Source organism: Helicoverpa zea, chromosome 23, assembly GCF_022581195.2.
Source record: "Helicoverpa zea isolate HzStark_Cry1AcR chromosome 23, ilHelZeax1.1, whole genome shotgun sequence".
Classification (NCBI taxonomy): Eukaryota; Metazoa; Arthropoda; class Insecta; order Lepidoptera; family Noctuidae; genus Helicoverpa; species Helicoverpa zea.
Window position 1 is genome coordinate 5,167,162 of NC_061474.1, and position 22,056 is coordinate 5,189,217.

General features: G+C 36.0%; 1 protein-coding gene across 1 annotated transcript; it reads left to right on the forward strand.

Annotated features, from left to right (window-relative positions):
• Positions 1–290: 290 nt before the first annotated feature.
• LOC124641850 (methenyltetrahydrofolate synthase domain-containing protein) lies at positions 291–21,299 on the forward strand. The gene is made up of 13 exons (XM_047180093.1): positions 291–478; positions 6,306–6,528; positions 12,024–12,184; positions 13,802–13,888; positions 14,221–14,309; positions 15,443–15,517; positions 16,144–16,259; positions 16,802–16,919; positions 17,073–17,222; positions 17,648–17,737; positions 17,819–17,869; positions 18,260–18,430; positions 19,776–21,299. Exons 1-13 carry the CDS (start codon positions 439–441, stop codon positions 19,782–19,784), a joined length of 1,380 nt encoding a protein of 459 aa, XP_047036049.1. The 5' UTR covers positions 291–438; the 3' UTR covers positions 19,785–21,299.
• Positions 21,300–22,056: the final 757 nt, after the last annotated feature.

The window sequence follows — 22,056 nt, forward strand, 5'->3', positions numbered from 1 at the left end:
CGTGATGTTGCAACCTTGAAGCATTGATAGATTGATAGAGATTACAAAAAAAAAACTTTGTCTATCTGTCAAATAAAGAATTCTGTAAAGGCAGGCATAAAATAAATGTAACAAATAGCAAACATCCGACATTAACATATAAATTAATTTCAAACAACTACTCTTTTCATTTTAAGTGATAATTTTTTTTAAATTTTTTACTAGCTATGCTTTTAGTCGATTACTAAACAAAAGGTTAGTGAGTTTTGCACAGCTCTAAAACGTTTTTGTTGGCAGGTTGGTTGCATTTGTTTTTTATTCGCGACTTCGCGTTCTATTTTTGTGTGTGACGGTTCCGTTCGGCGGAGAAGGATTTTATTTTGCAAATAATTTTGATGGTTCTCATTTAGATCATCGAAATCCTTGCAGAAGAGCTCCCGATTGCGGTAAATTATCAAAATGCAGAACGGAGACGGTACGCCAAACGCCGCGGATAACAGTAAGTTTTCCATTTCATTGTTAAAAATAATGGAATAACAATCATTATTCCACTGTTTTATTTACTAATTTAGACAAAAATCTAGTAAAAACGCGTGGAAAATGCGTGAAAAATCATATCGCATTGAAGACCTCGTGTATTTCGAAATACCCACATACAATCGATGATGAAAATGCGAAGTTTCTTCGACGCTGATGTTAAAAAATATTGTAGAATCCGATTGCAGTTGTAATTTCACTTGCGTTTTAGTGTTTCGTGCATCGATTATCGCGATTTGGGTTGTTTCCTCGGCCAGTAATTATTGATACTGTGGGCAGCTTAATTGGAGTGTGAAGCATGACTCACATTCTTCTGGTCTACCCACCTCTTTTGTAAAATGCAACTGATTTATTAGGTAGTAGAATTACGCCGGCCTGGTACAATGTACTCGTAATATGCGGAGGCATATCACACGAAAATATGCAAGAAAGTTTTAGTGCTGCAGTAATTAATATTATATTCAATTAACTGATGTAGCGTCAGTGTGCGATGTGAGGTCATTTAGATTTTCTATTTGCATTGAATCATCGGTTTGAAGGTCTTATTATGCGGGTTGCCTCATCTATGTATCTTTATATATAGATATGAGTGTGAAATTAATAAATCCTTTACTTGAACATTTTAACATATTTTTTTCGTGTCTACCTACGTGTTGTAGATTAAGAGTCAATTTATTTAAGTGTGGGCTGCATAGGTCATGGTTGAATTATTTATCAGTTTGTCAGCTTTCCTGATTATTTTGTTGTTATTTCTGAGTGTAATCATTGAGACAAATGTATATGTTAGCAACTTGTATCGTTTTGATAATAACTTAGTGCATCGGTTTATCTTAAGTAGTTCTATGTAACCACGGTAAATATTAGATTTGAACATAACTTAGAAAATATTTTAAAATAAAGCTTAGTTTTACTTGCAAACATTCTGTTTTTCGAATAATCAATGTTGCTTAAATATAGAAAAAATAAAACTACCCCCCATTCATCGGATAAAATTCTTTGTTTCTTAGTAATGATGATGATTTCTTAGACATAGTTATTCAGCAGTAAGAAAAAAAAAGATTCTTTCTGAATTCTTTTTTGGTCGGTAAAAATTACACAAGTTCCCTAATTTTTTAGTTAGGCTTGTTACATTCTTTAATAAATCAAGATAATGCAGTCTGTTGTCTCAAATTGAGACAGGAAGCCGCTTATCTCAAAATTCTAATTTCAAAGAAAAATGATAAAATAAATCTTTATCCTTTTTTATCATAACTTACACATTTCTATAAATTATTTCAATCTTAGTAACAAAAACTCAATTTAAGTAAACATGTTTGTACCTGTGCGACACAGGTGTTGTATTTCAACCATGTAATGGACTCACCTTGGCTCGCAGTTTTCTATGCCACATGTTTGCTGGGCATACAATATAGTCATCAGGCTTATATATGTTTAAACTGCTTTGATTTTAATAAGTACTTATAATTTTGAAACTGAGAATTGGTCATTTTAATCACAATTTTTGGTAAATTGTGACGTTAGATTTCAAATTGAAGTATGTCCAAAATGCTTTAATTCATAAAAAGTGATTTTCTTTTCTGTTCGGGTAAGACTTTTTATTATCTTATTTTGAGGGTGGTGTGACTATCAAAAATCGCATTCTCTATCATCCTTTCTATCATTGTTTCTATGATTTTTTTATAGATTACGAGAAAAACGAATTTTTAATTTGGATTTAGGTTTATTTTGTCAAAATGAACCATGTCCTTCGGACTTAGCTTTATTTGATCTAACAGAATACTGGACTTAGAGCAGTTTGAATCAAAATATGATGCCATTTTGAACGATCACGTCGCTCTGATTGGCTCAGTGCGACTTGCTGCGTTTTGATATAACATGTCAAATGGACTTGGTTCAATTTGAAAAATGGGGTGTGTTTTAAACTTATTTTGCTTAAAAATTAAATTATAAATTAAAAAAAACCCCCTACCCAAAAAAAGTACGCAATTAAACCCTATAAAAAGCAAAAAATAACTTTAAACACTACGTAAGTACCAACTAAAGCATGTCAGACTAAACAAAATTTTGTCGTGTCGGGGGACCGCTCTAATTTATTAGCCTCACGTTAGAAGTAATTATATACTACTACATTATATATACTACTTATAACTTTGTATATAATTGTGTTTAGATACGTGTTTTTATACGAGTGTTGTAATTAGGTAGGTATCATTTGATTTATGTAAGTATTTTTAAAAGTAAAAAGCGGTCCCCCGACACGTCAAAATTTTGTTTAGTCTGACATGCTTTAGTTGGTACTTACGTAGTGTTTAAAGTTATTTTTTGCTTTTTATAGGGTTTAATTGCGTACTTTTTTTGGGTCGGGGGTTTTTTTAAATTTATAATTTAATTTTATTTCATGCTTTTTGAAGGAGCTCCTTAATTTTTCCTTCCTTCATTTAATTTCTTTTATTTTAAGATAGGGTCGCTATATGCGATCACGGCCAAAGGAAGCTGTTTAACAATCCTCATGACAAACTGGCTCTGGGAGAATTGCACAGATTAAGAATCAATAAAGATTAACTTTTGGTCATTCTAGATTTTCAGCAAAAATATAAATCGGTTTATCCGTTTCATTCCGGCATTCCAGGGTTTCATCCGTCACATCCCATTTCCAGCATCAGGTTCTCGTCAATTACAACCATGAAGAGAACTAGTCAAGACAAATTCAACGAGCCCAAACTCGATGCGTTTACTAAAAGGCAGTTCAGGGTTACGTCTCCTATCTTCGTGCCCTAACAGCAGACCAGCTCAGCGGTTCCAGAAGACATTAGTGTTTCAAATTTCAGATCCCACATATGCTTGCAAGTAAACTGAGCGTGTAACATTCCTATCACACTTATCAAACGAGCTGATGACCTTGAAGACCTGAACCGATTTCCACCAAACATAGCTAAGAACACTCCCGAATGACATTCCTTTCAAACAAAAAAAACCGCATTACAATCGGATCATCCGTTTGGGAGCTACGATGCCACATACACACACACACACAGACACGTCAAACTTATAACACCCCGTCGTTTTTGCGTCGGGGGTTAAAAAACTACAGCGACTTGGTTCAATTCGGTAAAATATTGTAAAAGATACTTCCCCTGCCTTTTTAATAAGAATAAAAGCTAACTTCATGTCAAAAGTGGACTTGATGTGATTTGAAATCTAAATTCACAATTATTTTTCCAAAATACCCCTCAATTCTTGCATTGTAAGCAAATACGTGTAAGTACTTTCCCGCGCTTTTGCCGTTGCTTTCGAGGATGATCAAATAAATGAAGTTTAGAATAATACAAGCATTGTATTATTCTAAACTTCATTTATTTTCTTGTTACCATTATAATCGAATTATTTGATAGTGTTTGTCCTTCTCCTGTTATGACGCCAATTTTGTGCCAATATAGCTTTAGCCGTTATTAAAATTCGTAAATTATAAATATCGTTTATAAAGGAACACAGTAGATATTTAAAATTTTATTGTGGTGTTATCCAGGGTGCACCTCTAACATAGAAACTTCAAAATACTGCTTCAGTATTATGCAACGTCGTCTCAATTCGCCATTGAACTTGACCCATAGTACTGAGGTGGCAAGGTCATTTAGATCAATATAACTTTCTGCTTATGTAAACAAGTCATGGTAATTTGCAGCGACTCGTATTGTTTTTATCGACTTAGTATTCGCATAGTCGCACGTGGTTATTTTATATGGCTTTTGAACTTATTTTTTTTATACGTTGTACTTGAGTTCCTTGGTGTATGCCCATTTTACGGCATGAGAGTTGTAATTTTAAAATCGATGCCCCCTGATTCAAATGTGTGTCTAGCCTTATCTATATTCAACACACATTTATTTTGAATATTCAGAGATAGTTAAGTAATGACAAAATAATCATACTATGAGAAAGGATCAACAATGGCGTCGTCGTAAAACTGCAATTGTTTTTTGCCTCCTTATTGAAAAACACTAAGTACTTACTATACAATCAATATTTTTCCTATTATTGTCATAGGTCCCTGAACCAAATATTATAATAATATCACATTGACCATTCATAATGCAGGCTGGCGCATTGATCAATTTGACGGCCATGGGTCTACGTAAGCCTATTTGTGTACCAGTGAGAACCTAACAGCTCTAGACTTATTAGGCTCGAACTTACCTGTCTTTGCATCTGTAATCATGTCTAAACTCACGCCACATTATTATAAAACGTGGTAGTATATTAAAAAAGTACCAGCTTTTGTACCACGTTTAAAACCACCGTCAAAGTTAGTGGACTAAGCCTATTGCTAAAGCGGGTACTTCTTAAAACCACGTTTTATGATAAGGTGGGCGGAATTTGTAGGACCTTAGTTCGTTTATTTTAGGCCTTACGAAGATTTTTTACCGAATATCACCGTCGTAGGCTTCGATGACTTTGCTGTACTTATTCTAGTATTTTTTTTGGTCAGTAAGTAGTAATGTATTTCTTAGTATAATTTAAGCGACAATGACGCACCCAAGTAAATAAATAGCTACTAGTATGACAAATACAATAAAGATCAGGGTCAAGATTTTTTTGGCAGCAATAAATATGTGCAATGACTCCATTCGACTATTTCGATGAAAAATCTCTATACCTACTGTTCTATGCAGTATCAATTCTTCATCTATCGTTGACACACCTGTACTATTTTGCCAGAGTTTAAAATACTTTCTCTTTCTATGAAATCGTGTCGGCTACTGACCATCGCTTCCTGTGACTCCCATAAAAGGAGGTTTATTCCCCAATGGGCGTTGATGCAAATTATTTTGTGCATTCATTTGTCACTTCTTGGCCATCCATACTATTGGATCCATGTTGAGTAGCTTGCTCTTCTGCTAGCTAGCTAATTTTTTCGGGAACTATCCTAATTTATCTAGACAAACATTTCACCAGGCTTCATCACCATGCCCGAGTTCCTCTTAATGAGTTTTCATCTGAATATTTCCCACACGTTCAATAGTAAAGTTATAGTAATTCTTAGCTATTTCATTGCCCATAAAGCTTTACACTTCAGTTCATACAATATCGTTCGTTACTACATAACGCCTAGGCAATTCACGTTTCTACTCGACATACGTACCAACTGTTGAATACACAGGTCATTTACCTTTTTAAAACGTTTGTTTTATAAATATAGCATTATGTTCGGTTTTTCATTTAGTTATCGCTTTGACCTCATTTTGAAATAGCGATTTGTTCGATGTTAGTAGAGGTGAAAAATTAAATTGATCTCGATGAAAATTGTGAAAAATACATAGAAATAAATTATAAAAAAATAGGCTTTACGTGTCTCAGGTGTGTATGCGGAATAATTGATTTATTAACTAACGGCCAGTTTCTTCATCAAACATAAAAGTCAAAGTAATGTCCAAAGTAAAAGTAACGGTCAAATGTGTTTTTTCAAGGCTAAAGTGACAGCAAAACTAATAGAATAAGCGAATTTGACCGTTACTTTTACTTTAGACCTTACTTTGATTTTTACTTTGGATTCTACTTTTGATGAAGAAATTGGCTGTAAGACACGAAATAGATGGTGTCAGCTTAGATATTCCAATGAGATCGAACCTTCAAACCATCCTTTCTCTTTAGATACTCCACCTTTCTCACAAATTATCTCAAAATTGCCAACGTGCCAACAAACCCACACTCCTAATCCCCGGTCTAAACAAAACAATATAAAAAAACGAGTTCATTGACCCACAATAAAAATACTCTAAACAAACTTTCAGCCAAGAAACCGGTGCCTGAGGAGATAACGAAGCATTCGTTCCGACTGAAAGTATGGCGTCATCTGGAGACCAATGGCTTGGCCATGTTCCCGAGGCCAGTTTACAACAGGATCCCAAACTTCAAGGGGGCCCCGGAAGCCGCTGCGAAGTTGGCAGAGCTGGATGTCTTCAAGAATGCTAGCACCGTGAAAGTCAACCCTGATAAGCCGCAGGAGGCTGTGAGGTTAGTGAGCAATTTTGTTTAGTATTTATAGACTTTTTTGCCTTGTCAGCCCTGAAGACTCTAGGGATCCTACTAGGAGCTACTCCTTCTCGAGAATATTTAGAGAAAAAATTTTCGACCAAGTTGATGGTTACAGCAGCACAATCATAATTCTCAAATGAACATGTAGTAGGTACAATAAAAATTCAGTAAAATCGATTCCCAGATATTCCATAGGTAATAGAGTTGGTTATAATCGTTATAAAGAAGTATGTATGAGTCGATTTAATAGCTGTGTTGATGGACTTCTGAGCGAGAAATTCTAGTGCAGACAAGGTCACTGAATACCAACAGTGAATGCAAACACTTTCACGCGACTTCAGGCGCGAAAACCACTCAATAAATATTTAGTTTCATTTCTTTCAGTTCCAAGAAAGTTAATAGGTTCAGGGTCGACAGATAATCGCTATGAAATCGATTCATATCGATACGTAGGTGTACAAGCGAATAATTTGCAATTATTTACTGAACAATTTCGCCTTTAAAACTGCAGTTGCGTACGCAAAACCTCGACAGCTATTCTAACAGTAAGATACTGTAGTATTAAGCGGTATATCACAAAGAAAGTCAAGCACGACACAAAATAGAGTGTACATAGCGATTGCTTTGTACCTCTTATATCATCCTTTCGTGCAGTTAGTCCGTTCCGCGCCGCTTGGTGATTGACGGCACACAGCTTAGAATCGCAACAGTCCCGCGAATTTGAAGCGATACCTTTTTCTTACGTCTTGAGTTGATTTGAGTTAGTCGCCGAGCTCGGGACAAATTCCAGAACCCGTATAATACACGGCTAATTTTAGACCACGGCATAGAGATGTCTCATCGCCTAAACAGCCAAACTGAAAGAATTGTATCCAGTTTTCAGCTGATTTTACACTGTGATTTAATTAAAATTAAAATAGTAAATAAAAATTCTGAATAGTTTTTATGTTCGCCTGATATTAGCATGTTTACTTTCACTGTTGCTATGATTATACGCATTATTTCATTCAACATTATTGTACGTTTCAAGGAGTCAACGACCTCTGCAGTAAAGAGTTTCTAAGGGAACGTGCGCGTTGAACGTTTGGTAATATTTTTATTTGAATTACAGCAATATACATAGAATGATGCTTAAAATTGTATCACGGCTGTTTTACCGAAGGTTGAAGAAGATGCACATTTGTATGATCAGCTCTAATTTATTGCTAGTTATTTTTCAATATGGGAAGAAACTACCTATTGCCTCCAAGTGCTAATTCAGCTCCTAGAAACTACAATATTTTGATCTATCAATCGCATCCATGAACATCTTACTTATGGCCATCACGGTACATTAGCAGTAAAAATATTTTATTGAAATTAACTTTTTACTGGATTTTGTTCATTCATTAAAGAATTGTTTAAATCTCATTATTTTCATTAAAATAAATCAATGAAACAGCCATTACTAGCTACAATAAATACTATTTAGCTCTCAAGCTGGGACTGATTGGATTTTCCTGATAGAGGCAATATATTTCTCAATTGGAGCGCGAAATTGATAGACCTCAGTATAATATAGTTCGGCCATTCAGAGAATGCGTTCCTGACACGTCGCGATTGAACTGACGACGTAATAACATTCATTGATTATTGATATAATAATGTTGTTTTAATGCTCCTCAATTGTTAAAACGGTAAACAACCAGCAAAAATATTTTTATCGTAACTGCAACGCCATTGCAAAGTTACGTCGTCAGTTCAATCGCGACGTGTCAGGAACGCATTCTCTGAATGGCCGAACTATAGTGATTAGTGACAATCTGGAGTTAGTAAATAGGCTAGTATATTTTGTTAATCAGAAGAGAAGGAGAAATAATTAACAATTTTATTCTTCTTTTCTTGGAAAAAGACTCTGTTACAATAATTTTCCGTACACATAAGAATTAAATTGTTGTTTGTGTAGTCCAAGTAAAAACAGGTGGTTTGGTAGCCCAAGCACATTGATTATTTACGCAATCCATGACCGATATGTTGAGTAACGCATTCCATACTCAATGTTTTTATAACTTTCTGCTTTATTACACAATGAACTGCAAACCGCTGAAAAATTATAATGAAATTATATATACTTATAATGAGCAATGTTGCGGTATTTTCGGGTTACATTTAATTTTAACAAGTTTATATTTTATTTTAATGAAATTGGGTAAAAGGCTCGAGAGATGACGATAAGTAGGTAAGTCGCAAAATTAATCAAATATATTTTATGTAAATGATTTTGTTATACATATAATACACTCTTTAAATTTTGTAAAAGCAATACATCTTTTAATATAATGACAATCGTTCCTATTCTATCCTCATAATTGTCAGTTTATGCGCACGCGTTGACGATAATACCATGATTATTTTCTAGACGTGAGACCTCTAAAGAATAATTAAATAAATATTTCAATTTTAGTATTTACATCATACAGTTTATTTCTTGATACTTTTGCGGCTGTTCCCGGTATTAACCCTTTGCAAATAATGCCAAATTCCTAGGTTTCAACTTTTTATAAAACATGCTCAATTATTAGTTAGCAATTAAGGATAACCACAAAATTTAAATTCTTATCATTCAGTTTTAAAGTGACAATATTCCGGGAATTGAGTAAATACTACTGTTTGATCAGATACTGCTACATATCTTAATGATGTGTTGCATTCCGTACATATGACCCTGTAATCGCTGTGATAACGTATTACTATGTAACTTATACTAATTACTAATTACTAATTGTGTATTTAAATATAAGATTTACATATTTACATGTTTGTAGCTACTTAAGTAAGAAGTGAGTAGACATACCTATACTTCTATACTAATATTATAAAGAGGAAATCTTTGTTTGTTTGGTTGGTTGTAATGGATAAACTCAAAAACTACTGGACCGATTTTAAATATTCTTTCACCATTAGAAAGCTATATTATCTGCGAGTAACATAGGCTATATTTTATCCCGGTGCGGGCAGTAGCTCCCACGGGATAATTTGTAATTCGACCGTGTGCAGCATGCTAGTTTTGGCTGGAAATTCATGCGTTTTTATAATCACTAAGGAGACATCTTGAAAAATCCCCAAGAGCAAAATACAGCAAGATTCACTGTTAAAGCCAGTCAAAACAAATTACTTATAATTAAATTAATCAGCTGAGAGCTATTTGCAAGCGATAAATATTAGAAGGTGCCGGAGTTAAAATTGGTGTAACAGATCTTACTAATTGCATCTGGCAAGTCGCTAATTCTAATCCAATCGTAAATCAACACCTTTGACAATAATAATTTCGTACGTTTTGTGAGTACGTGAAGACGATAGTTAATCTAAGTTAACTAGGCGAATCCACTTTCTAGTTATAACAAGCTATATATTGCTCGATAAAGGTGAGTTTACAATACCTATTTAATTTAGAACAAAGTTTTTTTCTTGCAAGGCAGTATTTTCCAAAATTCTATCAAAAACAACACCCTTTTAGAACAATAAGAAAGCCCCCAAATGCCCCCTTCACAGCTCTTTTGTTTTGCTGGCAAGAAGTGGCGCAAAAACTCTGCCAAAAGAAAAGTCAGACAAAGTATAACAGACCGTTTCTTTGCGTGTTTCATTTCACACACAGTTGATGCAAATTTAATTGTTTTGGCGAATTTTAGGAAAATCGGGGGTAACTCAAAGGATGATCTTATCTGGGTCACAATAAAATACTGATTGATTCCGATTGAAGTCGAAACATAAGTAGTATTTGGCAAATCGCGTGAGGTATGCGTGAGGTATTGAGTTATTACAGAACTAACAATAAGGCCATTTCTGATAAAAGAGTCCAGTACAAGAAACAGAAAACGAAACATTGTAGAAAAAAGACTGACACCGTATTTTCACCTATGTAAAATTGACACATTACTAAATAAAATTCATACTTTGTTGTACCCACAACAGCGTATACGCACGAAATATTCTTTTAATCACCGATGCCTTACACAATCGGTATTTACTTGTATCCTGATGGTTGCTTTATCATTGTATAGACAGCTTCATGAATATGTAACGTGTTTCTGTAAAAAGTGACCTTGTACTTTTTGTAGAACACCTGTAATTTGATGCCAGACTTTCCTAAGATGTATTTAAGTAGTATGAGGTATATTTATTTATTTAAAATACTTTATGCACATTGTACAACGGCGGACTTAACGCCTTAGGCGTTCTCTGCCAGTCTACTCTGCTACTCTACTGCTAGTCTAGTCTGGTATAGGTGTTTACAATAATATAATGTATTGTCTAGGTACATATTCGTGTGTATTTTAATAATAGAAAGTTCATTGTCGTGTATTTGTCCCGAAATATAGATTTGTGCACTAAATGTGGATTTCAATGTTAACCTATGGTTTTATCAGGACATTAGATTTTTTCAATAAATATACCAACAGTTATCTAATATTCTATAAATAAAGAACATTTTATTCTATAAATGAATATCTGTTCTATTTGAGGAGCTGAAAATTTAATAAGTTAGTGCAGGTTCAGAATTGTCTGTTGCAAAAACTGGAATAATATTCTTTAACTGTTCGAAATCAAGACAAAGTTAAATCACGCCTAGCTTAAGTGGCACAGTTCACCTGTTCGACTAGACGAGAACTTATCACTTTACATATTAACCTAGAAGCAATATGAGCTATAAAATATAAGTCTGGTAGATAAGCAAATGATTCACGCTCTAGTTTCACTAAGATCAACCAAACAGCTAGCCCTTTGATTGAACTACACCATTCAATCACACGAGTCGACAACTTATTGAAACATGAATAATATAACTTTTATAATCTGATGATTTAACGCTGAATTGAGCACGTCTGTACGCAGCTTTATACCAAGCTATTAAATTACGCGATAACTGAAATTCCTACTGAATTCCAATCGCATCAATATCGTTGCCTCAGTTTTATTGCACGTTCAATTATTAGCTGCAATTGTTCAGTTAAACTAATCCTCGCTTCGTTAGATTCTTTATTCACTATGGGATAAATTCTGCATCCAATGCCTTCGATATTATAGTCTTTAGATTTGTCAGTCTATCTACAGAAAGTCTCAGGCCTGAGATTGTTTTAAACGGGAACCCGCGCGGCTTCAGACAAAAGTGCACGTGTTGCACTGAGTTGCGGAAAAAGAAACAATTTTGAATGTGAAACGTTTGAAGAAAAATACATACAAATGTTAGATATTATTCTTTGCCCTCAAAACCTTAGAAGTTCCAGTACGCTGCGGGTTGTTCGAAAGAGATACCGCGGCCCTGGTACACAAAAGGCCTATGACGGAACACGACGGTTTTTAGTCAGTAAGAGTCTGACACTCCCTCTCCGCTGCTAACCCACAGCGGGAGGGGTCATTTGATGATTTTTGACGTCGTTAAAAAAAAAGTTTCAGTACCCATTTTATATCTAAAAAAATGATTATTTTTTCAATAGGGTCCTATGCCTGGAGCAACACAAGACCCTGTACGTGCCGGTGCCTCGTCTGCAGAAAGGGTTCCTAAACCGGCTGGAACTGCCCGAAGGAGAGACTGGCCCAGCTGCCATCAGGAAGGCTGTCTCGCGCAACGGAATGGAGTCCTATGGAAAACCTATTGGTAAGTAAATTAATGGAAACTGATTATGTGACTAGGGTCTTCTTGGGAATTTAGGAAGGAACGCAGTAGCGGTAGATAAACGATTGCAATTTTAATATGTTAGTGAAATGATAAACTTTGGCTGCAGAAGTTCCAGTAGTAATATTACCTTCTCTGATCAATTTTATCTCTAAAATCCTTTGTTGACTGACGGATCAACACGCACAGAAGACGTTGAGACTTGAAAGGACCATGCGTCAATTTGTATCCACTTTTCATAATGGCATTATTTTTCATTATTTGGTAGCCAAGTTCAATTCCAACTGGTATTTTTGACCATTTAAAAACACTATTTCCATCACATTAGCCCAAGATTTTCCTAAAGTAAGCTTACAGCGACTAATTCTCTATCTAAACTTAGTAACTTAGTCATGATCACAAACTTCTCGACACATTTTGTATTTCAAATGGTTATAGTACTGATCTGACGTCATCAGTACACAGGTGCGTAACTCCTATCTTTTGTTCACTCCTGACCTTGCAGACGCTAAAAGCAGTTTTTTAGTTCCATGATCGAAGACGCATTGACTCATAAGATTATTATGCAACATAATGGACAGTTGAGAATTTCATGCGATTTTAAAGACTTTTTAGGGTTCCGTAGCCAAAATGGCAAAAACGGAACCCTTATAGTTTCGTCATGTCCGTCTGTCCGTCTGTCCGTCTGTCCGTCTGTCACAGCCGATTTACTCGGAAACTATAAGTACTACAGTGATGAAATTTGATGGGAATATGTGTTGTATGAACCGCTACAAAAATATGACACTAAATAGTAAAAAAAAGAATTGGGGGTGGGGCCCCCCATACATGTAACTGAGGGATGAAATTTTTTTTTTCGATGTACATACCCGTGTGGGGTATCAATGGAAAGGTCTTTTAAAATGATATAAAGTTTTCTAAAAAACATTTTTCTTAAAGTGAACGGTTTTTGAGATATCAGCTCTCAAAGTCGTAAAAAGTATGTCCCCCCCCCTCTATTTTTATAACTACGGGGTATAAAATTCTAAAAAAAATAGAGGTGATGCATGCTAATTAACTCTTTCAACGATTTTTGGTTTGATCAAAGTATCTCTTATAGTTTTTGAGATAGGTTGATTTAACTGTAATTTACGGAACCCTTCGTGCACGAGTCCGACTCGCACTTGGCCGGTTTTTTGATGTTTTTAATAAGATGGTTGGATTCTATCGGACATTACAGTTTCTGAGAAAAAAAAATAACAAACAAGCGTTTTTGTTCGTACAAGCTGCGTCGAAATGCTCAAACTTTACCACATTTTAAGATTTTAACCCCCGACGCAAAAAGAGGAGTTTTTTATAAGTTTACCTAACTATAGTTATCCGACCTTTTTTTGTTGGGAAATCATCAAATGACCTCTCCCGCTGTGGGTTACAAGCGTGAGGGTGTCAGACTCTTACCGACTAAAACCCATCATGTTCCTTCTTTATGCCACCAAGGCCTTTATGTACCAGGGCCTAGGTAAGTCTTTCGAACAATCCCGCAGCCCCGGCAAGTAGCTATTTGACCTAACCTTATATTGTATTTGGTATTTTTCTGATCTAGAAGTATTTTCTTATCAGGCATAGAAGATTCCGTTTCGCTGGACTTGGTCGTGATGGGATCAGTCGCCGTCTCCAAGGAAGGATACCGCATCGGCAAGGGAAGAGGTAAGATCTTTTATATAAAACAACTTAATAAATTATCTATTTTATATTTATTTTTTTAATGTAATTATATTTGTTTTTTTTTTAATATTTATAAAAAGATTTTTGAATACGCTTTTGAGTTTTGTAAGGATTTCCTCCATATTTAATTTATTATCATTCATATCCCCTTTTGAGTTTGATATACCTAAGTTACCATATGGAAGGTTAATATTTACAAAGGGTGTAATAAAAAATCCCAATACATATTTTCAATCTATTTCAAAATACATAGGGTATCTTCCCTTCTATATACATAATATATGTTGTAAGACTATATGATATGTATTGTATAGGCTACGGAGACCTGGAGTTCGGTCTGATGATGCACATGAAAGCTATCAAGCCAAACACATTGGTGGCCACTACTGTGCACGATTGCCAGGTAAAAATTACCTCATGGAGAAGTTTATATAGGAGGGATAGGAAAAATCAAGGGAAAATGAGTAGGGTATATGCATGTTATTACATATATTTTATCTACGTTTTTTTTTCTATATTTTGTTTTCTGTAGTCGTAGAATGTAAATGTTCGTATATGTATTTAGAAATTTATATTACGGTTACGGGTAATTAGTAAAGGGTAATTTATATAAGGCGTTCTAAACGCTATACGATTTTTGTCGTAAAATACGTTTAGTATTGCGCTGTTTTAACAAGAATCCCACAGTGTGCGTCCACACTAACTCATACGTTGAATTTGTGCGATAAAATTATCGGCTATTAAAAACCATATTGCGTGCAAGACCTTATAGGTACTTGGGGGATTTCAAATAGATTTTATTAAATTATTTTAATTGAAAATTAATCATGCATTTATCCTATAAACTTGATAAATGTTCCGGTTTGGAACACGATATTAATATAGTACATAGCTTTATAAAATTGTCTTTATATAATATTTATTTGGTATCGTAAACTTCTCCATGATGTGTGCGTTAAACCTAATACCATGTGGCGTCGTTTTTATAACTGTAGTATTTGTACTCCTAATTTTTATAACTCCCTTATTAACATGTAGTTGTATGTAAACCCCGTACTAACTATTTATTACCTACTATCAATTAATATACATGACCCATGTTCACCGATATTATAAATGTCAATTTTCTTAAAACAAGTGTTGCTTATGAATTTTCACGTTCAATTTTCAAAGTAAACAGTTGTTATAAGAAAAACAGACATTTACCGCCGTACCACAAAAACTTAAATGTTGAACACTTGCCTATAAAAATATCAGATTATGACGTTGAAATAAGGTCCGTTTTGCATCCACACTTTTTTTGGAGAAGTGTTCAACAGATGTTTAAGTTTTTTTAGTAAGGCTGTTATATTATCGGTGAAAGTGGGCCCAAATTTTTCAGGTTAGTTTCACCACCTTTTGTTCAAACTTATCTGTCAAACAAAAACATCTAAATATTTAAATGGTAGATAAAAAAAGTGGTGAACCAAATACTTGAAGTACATTTTTGTCATGCAAGTGTAGACGTAGTAGTAAAATGTATTGTTTTTATTGTAGGTGTTCGATACACTGCCCGCCGAGTTGTTCGGGCCACATGATGTCCCCATTGACATCATTATCACGCCAACACAGGTATGTTAAAAAATAACCCTTTTTTATGCGATAAGATCGTCAAATAAGATATTAACTGTTAAAATTACATTTAACTTAAAATGAGGGCCAAGAGCCAACCCTGTGCCTGCATATTGGGTAAAAGAGAAGATAAATGTTAGAAAGTTATATATTAAAAAAAAAAGAAAAAAACATCAACCTCTGTATATTGTATACCGGTAACTTTCTCTTTCCTTGCAACACAATTGCGCTTTATACACAATGTTTACTCGAATAAAAAGATGTTACAAAAACCTCTTACTGCAGACTTCTATAACTCTAGCACTGTGGATATCTATCCGCTGATTTGCGATTAGAGGTTGAATTTTGACAATCAACGGATCATCTGTCTGGCCTTTTCCGAACTACGTTGGGGTCGGCTTCCAGTCTAGCCCGATGAAGCTGAGTACCTGTGTCTTCAAGGAGCGACTGTCCTATCTGACCTCCTCAACCCATTTACCTGGGCAACCCAATACCGATTGAAGGCGAGAAATTCACCGTAAGCAAATCTACAGATAAATCTATCTGTAAGAACAATAACAAAAGTAAATCAAAATCTGTAAGAAAGTACCAGGCAAGCAGGAACTAACAAATTTGTTTATATCTAGGTGATACAAACTCAACGCATGAGCCAGCGACCGGCAGGCATTCTGTGGCATCTGCTGTCCAACCGCCGTATTGAGCTCATGCCGATACTCGGACAGCTCAGAGAGATCGAGATGCTGTGAGTATAGTTATTTTAGGAAAAAAAATAATGAAAAATAAAAAATGTGACAAACAAGCACGAGTTAGTCACAAACTTTAGTTTGACGCCGGATTAACTGACTGTCTAAGCATTCGGAATAAGTAGGTATTTATTTGCAGGCTTTTAACCTCCACACTCAGAGACATTTGATTACTTAAGTCACTCCTTATTGACGGAATGTCATACAAATCCTTCACTAAGGAATGGCTTAAGTAACCATTAAATGTCTCTGAGTGGGGAGGTAAGAAACGTTTCATTAGTTGCATGTTTCCAAAAGTATGATTTATTTTCGGACTCTAGGACTATGATTGGACTGTTTGTGAATCTTATGTACTGTAAGATGATAGTGTGAATGTTTCATGTTTTTTTTTTTGTAATTGGCCACTTTCCGTTTTCGAAACGATAGACATAATCGATAGATACTTATTTACATGTTTTGATATTTAAACTACGTCTCTCGTTTACTATGCCTCTATTTTTTTGTAATGTCTTGTTGTAATAAAGTTTGTGTTGTGGCACAGTGCGGGCCGGGCCTGCACGCTGAAGGAGGTGGACACGGACGTGGAGGAGCGCGCGGCGCAGCGCCCGCGCCGGCTGCGGCGCCGCACGCGCTCGCACAAGAGCCACAGCGAGGGAGAGGTCACATATACTTTATTAATTTATTATGCTAATTCATTTTTCTTCTAAAATATATTATTACGCTGTCTTTTGTTCGATATTAATGCTAGAAAATTGAATGCTCATTTTCAAAATCTCTTTTATACCAATTGACATAGAACCTTCTCTTCTCAGGGCAACACGACAGAGGGCGAGGAAGGCAAGGGCGGCGGCAAGGCACGGCGCTCGGCGCGGCGACGCAACAGCCACAAGTCCGCCAGCAAGGACAACGACAAGCCGCGCCGCCCCAAGCGCCAGCGACCCGACATCGACTTCTCCGTCAAGGTACTACATCATAACTACAACCTAACTTCTTGTTTGTCGTCACACTCTTGGCAGAGTGGTCGTGGTCGTCATATCAAGCATGGTAGCAAGCTTCACAATCCGTCGCCATTCTTCTCGTAATGTAGCTCTCCTTGCGTATTCGTGAAGTGGACCATTGATTGCAGTCTTTATTTGGTCAGCCCAACACTTCAGTGACCACATCCCCACGCTTGCACAATGCTAAAAAAAGTGATCCCTTGAGCCACAGTCGTTTGCATATGCTCTGCTCACACTTGCTACCTATAATAATTTATCATTTCAAAAACACCTCCTTTAGTTGCGCAAAGCACCTTTGAATATTTTGATAATTTTCCATTGCGTTGATCCCCCATCAACTCGGCGTCCAAAGTGATGAAATAATGTATATTTTGTTCGTTTGTTGTCAGATATCCAACATCAGTCCGAACACGAGAGTGCGCGACCTGAAACAGGCGTTGTCTGAACGCGGAGTCAAGCCACAGATCATGGTCTGGAAGGTAAAACTTTCACCTTAATTACATCATGTTCTTCGTGCCATAGTTTAAGCAGGTTTGATTAATGATTCATTATTTTTGCAGGGATTCCGTGGCTTCTGTTACTTACATTTCTTCAAGCCAAGTCCGCAAAAGGTGAGTTGTTTTATTTTTTCTAATTTCATCTGTTACAGCCTTTTTATCGTCCCACTGCTGGGCACAGGTCTCCTCTCACATGGAGAAGGATTGAGCGTTAATCACCACGCTTGCACAATGCGGATTGGTGATTTCAGACTCCAGGTTTCCTCAAGATCTTTTCCTTCAGCTTTTTATCAGCCATTGGTGTCTAAGATATACTTTGAAAGACGTTCAAACTTAAAAAAGTTGCATTGGTACTTGCCTGACCTGGAATCGAACCCACACCCTCACACTCGAGAGGTTGGTTCTTTAACCACTCGGCCACCACGACTTCACGTCACCGCTCAGGCGTCACGCCAGCGTGTGGCCTGGCCCTGATTGTTTACTTAATAGTTGTTACTTACCCAGGGCGAGGGCGACAGCGGGTCGGGCGTGAGCATGGAGAGCGTGCTGGCGGCGCTGGCGCAGATGTCGCTGGGCGGCAGCGGCGCGGCGCCGGGCGAGCCGCCGCGCGACGACAAGCCGCGTCTGCTGTGCGTCGAGCCCGCGCCGCCCAGGCACCAGCCCATCGCTGCCGAGGTAACCACACATCGGATCCTACTATTATTTATTATTATTATTTAAAGCCTTTTTATTTCAATTTCTTTACAATAGTATGTAAGTATATTTTTTGACGTGATAACGTCTTTAAAATCGTTTTAGTCGGGTGACACGTTCAGAAACTTGTGTCACACCAAAACCTCACTAGCGCGATCGCAGGTATAACGAGAGAGAGACGGACCGATCTCCCGTCTCATCTCGAGCGCTGCCAGTCATTCCGTGAAACTTGTCACGCGGAATCCTCACGAGCGGAGGCTGGCATAGCGTTCGAGTGAGTGGACCGATCTTCCGTCTCTCTCACTCTAGCGGCATACAAACGAATGGAGATTTTCTCGTGCGGATAAATGTATAAAAGTATGTTTGTATGAATGTATGTAGGGGTAAAAACAGCGAAACGGCTCGGAAATCTTCTTATCATTTATTTAGCAACCAATTAGCAGCTTTTACAAAAATCAAAATCCTTTAAACTATTCTTAATCTTAACGTCGTCTTCAATCGTGTCGTCGTAAAGCCATCGTAAAGCATAATGCTCGCAAAGTACTCTCTCGTTCGTTCTCTTTCATGCTCTCTCGTTCATCATCTCACTCTCATCGTTCGGATACACATCTAAAACACTTTCACTCAATCAATCAGATATTCGGATACATTCCCACATGTATGGATGAAGAAAAATGTATGTCATAGTCGAATAAGTAAACTTGTCATTTTACACCCGAAATTTATCATCAAAAGTGTGAATAAAACGATAGATGTAATTTAAAATTTGAAAAAATTGTTCTCTTCATTAATTCCTTACTTCCCAAAAACTTATATCACCAATAAGACGTTATCACGTAAACATCTCGATCGTAAACCTACTTTACAAACAACCAATTTTTTAATTTAAAAAATGGATCCCATATGGGTATAGGCCTCCATCTTCTTCCATTTTTCTCTATTGAGATGGATCCTACTACTCTCAGTTTTTTACCCGGGGAAATATGATAGAACTCCATCCTCTGAGTCTTTTTCCCAACTATGTTGGGGTCGACTCCAGTCTAACCGGATGCAGCTGAGTACCAGCGCTTTACAAGGAGTGACTGCCCTATCTGACCTCCTCAACCCAGTTACCCGGGCAACAATACCCCTTGGTTAGATTGGCGTCAGACTTACTGGCTTGTGACTACCCCTAACGATTGCCAAGGATGTTCAATGACAGCCGGGACCTACAGTTTAACGTGCCATCCGAAACAGAGTCGTTGGTGCCTAAGATATACTTAGAAAGTACATACAAACTTGGGAATATTATAGAACTAAGTATAATCTTTTTTTTTTTCTTTGACAGGTTCAGTGACTTCTCAACAGTAATGGACTCCCAAGATCATCCCTCGATATTTTGTTAACAACCTTATAATTATTTCTAAAAAAACACGCATATATCGTTGATCGCTTGGTTGCACACGGACTGACGGGTCCCCTGTCGCATTCCGACACTAATTTGTTTAACATTAAGGTACATTTTTCTTTGTGCCGGCCCCAGAATTAACGCCACTGCATACTGCACACATTTTTCGTATGGTCGCATCCATCTATGGAATGTTGCGCCTAGTCTTCTTGGAGTGTATACTTTGTTTTCAAGTGCTACGAAACGTTATAAATGTCGCTTGGTTGGTACGAAGCACATGTTAGTAGTATTTTCACTTTATTAGTTGTAATGACGTATGCGGCGAGCTGTAACCGAAGTAGAAGCGAGAAGGTTCGATTTTAGTTTTGTCGGTAGTTCGAACGTGTGTTCGCTCGATGGTTTTTTGTTCTTGTTTATACGGGCCGGCCACTAGAGTGAGCTATATTTATACACTTAAACGAAATTATATCTTTATGAATGTTTTAGTTGTCTCTAGTCTAAAGTTAGCATGTAATTGAACGTTGATTCTGTAAAGGAGTTTATGGTTCCACGTTTTTTGTCAATGCAGATACGTTTAAGCATTCTTCCATAATTATAATACGAAAAGAAGCTATATTTTTAGTAAAACTAAAAAAGATTATATTTACTATTTTAAGGTGCTTGTAAGAACGGAGTCCCGAACTTTGTTTAGAAATTAGTTTGGAAGGATTTGATTAGTGTTAAGAGTATTTATTTTGTTACGAATTTTGGGGCTCTGTTTTTTTATCTAGTTGTATATTTGTGCCAACTTTGTTTTGATTTGAATCCACTTGTTATCAAAATATCTCGTAATTACGATCTGTAGGCTGTATATGGCAGCATTTTACTAAAACATTTGTCTTTAAATAAATTAATATATTTACATGTAACATATCGAGTGAACGTAAGTTGGTATAAATATTTTGAACTCTCTGTGGATGTCAAAGGTTACTTTTTCAGTATTAGGTTATCTGTAATTTAAGACTTGAAAAGTAATATATTATTGACAAAAGATATATTTAAAAGTTTATATTTCTACTAGTTAGCGAATTTTAGATATTCGCGCCGCATTGGTCTCTCTTAGCATAAAAGAAATGTATTTTATATAGAAAGAGGAATTTTATTAATGTATTTTTCGAAATTTTTAGTTATATCGGGTTGCATAATATTATAATATAAAAGGCTTTGTCGTTTACATTTACAAGCATTTCTCGTAACTGGCGTTTGTACACTTGCGCACAGAAGCGTCATCGTGTCCTTACGTTGTTGTTATTCCTCACTTTGCAAAGTATAAGCACTATATAAAATATATACATTTATGTATATAACTTGTTAACACATGCTATTTACTAGTTTATTTTGTAATTTTATAACGTTGGGTAGCAAGCATGGACGAGCGTTTTTTTGTTTTGTATTTTTTTTTAATAAATTTATTAAACACTTTAATTTCTGGCTTTTTATTTTTATTTTGCTGTGCTTGAAGAATTTATGATATTACTATGAGAAATTGTGGATCCAGGTAGCTAGATTAATTATTACATGAATATAATTCATTCATAGAAGTTTATATTTGAAACTTAATGTTGTGATTGTACTTTAAACATTTCGCCGCTTAGAGGTTGAGGGTAAATTAAATTCTATTTTTCTAGACGAATTTGCTGTTTTCTTGTGATATTCCCTGGATGTGCTGCGTCCGCCATTTTGCACGTGATTTCTCAATAACAGCACTCCTAGTACCGTCGAGGTCCGGATCTTCCAAGTTTTGAGCCGTTTTATACAACCACACTTTAGATAGTAACGAACGACGTGGCTTTGTAAATAATATACCTACGTTAAACAAAAGTAAATCGTCTTTTAAACTATTGATGAAAAGGTGTAAGGTGTATGATAGAACAAAAGAAATCACCGTTAAGTATCAGATAAGTTTCAACTAATCTAACTACAAATTTTTGTCAGAAGGCTCTACATAGCTGAGTGCCTAGTGTGATTTTGCAAGTTACCTTTCTCGATGCGTAAATTATCATACAACTTAATGACGTAGCATTAATTCTAGAACTTTATATAAGGCTAGCCGCACACACTCAATAATATTGTCAATGCAAGATTGTCAAAATCTTCACCAATAAAATGATCCCCGCACACTACACAATATTATTGTCAATTTTTCATGGTACAATCTGACTTAGTCGCTCCGCAGCTAGAT